The 2,739-nt window shown below is 33.8% G+C and overlaps 1 protein-coding gene across 2 annotated transcripts in view; it reads left to right on the plus strand.

The window, feature by feature from the left end:
• Positions 1 to 2,731, plus strand: part of LOC117122402 — a 7,846-nt gene extending 5,115 nt beyond the window's left edge. For both annotated transcript variants that reach the window (XM_033267956.1, XM_033267955.1), the window contains 2 exons: positions 607 to 724; positions 1,464 to 2,731. In XM_033267956.1, coding sequence (XP_033123847.1) covers positions 607 to 710 — 104 coding nt within the window. In that variant the 3' untranslated portion in view covers positions 711 to 724; positions 1,464 to 2,731. The remainder of the gene's footprint in view (positions 1 to 606; positions 725 to 1,463) is intronic.
• Positions 2,732 to 2,739: the final 8 nt, after the last annotated feature.

Raw genomic sequence — 2,739 nt, forward strand, 5'->3', positions numbered from 1 at the left:
TTTCTGTATAGCGCTAATATCGTATTATTTCTAGCAAGCTGGATCTCGAATTTTAATTGCTTAAAATTAAATTGTAGCTTGATAATTTCGTATTTTTCAAAAAGTATATAGAAATACACTGGAAAAGGGCCCTCGTTTAAATTCGATATCAATGTCTCTTTAGAATAATTAGGTCTTCTCCATTGAATATTATATTTTTCATTTCAAGTTGATGATGATGATGATAATGATGATATTATGACAATGATTACGACTGCGAACAACGACGTTGGGAATAGATATGTCATGCAATAAAGATGTGGTTTTGCGAGCGTTGTGGAAAATAAAATTAACGCAACGTTGTACAGCAATGTTTTGCAACGTTATTTAATAGGAAATTACGTTATAAATACGAATATATGGTTCTACCAAAAACGTTGAACAGCAATCTGCAACGTCATTAAAACGTAAAATTGTTAGCCTACCATTACAGGCCTACTGATCATACCCACTGATCATACACAATTGTTTGCTTGACACACTGACCGTAAGGCGGGCTTGCAGTGTCCATTCAATATCGAAAAAATTATCTGTTTACATTATTAAATAAGCGATTTTATTTGACAGGTAAGCGCACAAAAGAAGATAATGACGAACAAAGATGTCTACGCATATTGACAAATGAGTTATTCCTACCTGAATGGTGTGCCTTTCTCTTCCGAGGACACTGAGTGCGAATGACTGGGTAAGTAACTTCATAATAGGCAGCTTTCGCCGCACGACGTTAACGTTAACGGATGACGTCATAATTTATTCATCTTGCGTTGCGGAGTACGTTAATTTCAGGATTTTACGTTCTCGACTTACGTTTGTTACGGGTTTACGCATGCGTATTTCGATTTGTTTACAAACGGGGCGGAGCTATCGCGCTGCATGTTGGGTACTAACTTTAAAGTTAAGGTTAACGTCGTGCGGCGAAAACTACCTAATGATGAAAAACCGTAACCTTAGCCAATACAAAACGATATTTTCACGTTGTGGTTCAGTTATGTCAAAAAATGACCTTAATACAGCGTTGCAGCAACGTTATTTAGAAATTACGTTGTAATTACGTATTTGAGGCTCTGCACTAAACTTTTTTAACACAAAACTATTTTAATGTGAAACTAATAGATGGTACAGTAGTTTACATTGACAAGAGTATAAGATAGTGAAATTGAACCTACAGTCCACACTGATTTTCTACGAACGTTCTTTTTAACATAACATAAAAAAAATACTACAGTAGTCTTGATAATTTCGTCGATTTAAAATTATAATATGACGACAGCCATTCGAGAAATTAAATTCATACCTGTTAAGACCAGAAAAAATGTTATATACAAAATATTAAAAAAAAACATAAAAGAAATATTAACAACAAATAATTTTAGATTAGATGATAAATAACCCTGAAATGTTTTTATTTTGTTTACTTCTTTCAGGCTTGTCTACAAAACAATCGGGCATATTCTATTGTAAACAATTTCGTAAATTGGACTGAAATGGAATCATCTTGAATGACAACTCAAGAGTGAAGCCGTGGTTGGTGTTCGCTTATATAATAATATCGAAGTCATGGTTCAAAGTCTAAAAGTGTAGGTACTCACGCCTAAAAACAGCTTCATTGAGTATACAAACAAATAAGTAAATACAATAACTAGCTATGCCTTACCGGACTATTTAATAATAATGCTTGATCAGCTAATTGTGTCTTTCCAAAATCATACAACACTCAACATACGTATTATGCCTTCATAAAAACATAGGGATATTCAGTATTTATAACTTGTGACTTTTCTTACTAAAACTATTACTGTACCCCAAAAAACGAATGAACACAGATAGGGATAGATAGATAAGTAGATAGATGGATAGATAGATAATTTTATAATTGAATGAATATACATTATATAAGATGGCTATTTCGGCCTATGTTATAGACAAATATTATAATGTTGCAGGGGCGGATTCTGAGAAGATTCCGAGTAGGGCCATGCGGGGAAATTTGGTGGTGGTGTTTGAGATTTTTGTTTAGAAATTTTTACTTCAGAATATATATGTAGAATTTAAATCGAAAATTAGCTTGTTTTGGAGTATCGTGCTCCCTCTTTATTTAAAAAAAATATTTATAGGGGCGCTAGCGCTCGTGCCCCCTGGATCCGCCCCTGTGTTGTCAACGATCGTCTGGTACGAATCATCCACGCACGAAGATATTTTGCAGCATCAATAAGTATAAAAATATATATATATATATATATGTATATATATATATATATCTAAATATACGATTGTGACTAACGAAGAAGAATAATTGAGTGATAATAAATTGTCTTTCTATGGAAAATTGAATCATCGTTTGTTTATTTATTCAAAACCTAGGGCTACTGTATCTAATTTTTATCACGAGAATATTATTATATGCCTATAGTATTTTATTGTATTGTAAAAAGTCAATACTATTAATTTAACGCCAAATTCATTGGCCAATTAGCAATTGAATAGGGTAATTGAGAAGTAAATGGACTGGGACTTGTGTCCATGGATGTTTTTCCGGCTAGCACCGGCCGATGGACATTGTTACTAAGGACCCATAAAACGACAGCGCAAAACGGTTAAGCGCTTTGTGGGACATGCGCGTATCCTATAACAAGATTGGTCAGTTGTTAAGTTTGACTGACACTCCTCAAAGGTTCATTGGAACCCATGTAGTAGGCCAAG

The sequence above is a fragment of the Anneissia japonica genome, unplaced genomic scaffold, assembly GCF_011630105.1.
Source record: "Anneissia japonica isolate Jap-2015-1 unplaced genomic scaffold, ASM1163010v1 scaffold275_len1219475_cov178, whole genome shotgun sequence".
Classification (NCBI taxonomy): Eukaryota; Metazoa; Echinodermata; class Crinoidea; order Comatulida; family Comatulidae; genus Anneissia; species Anneissia japonica.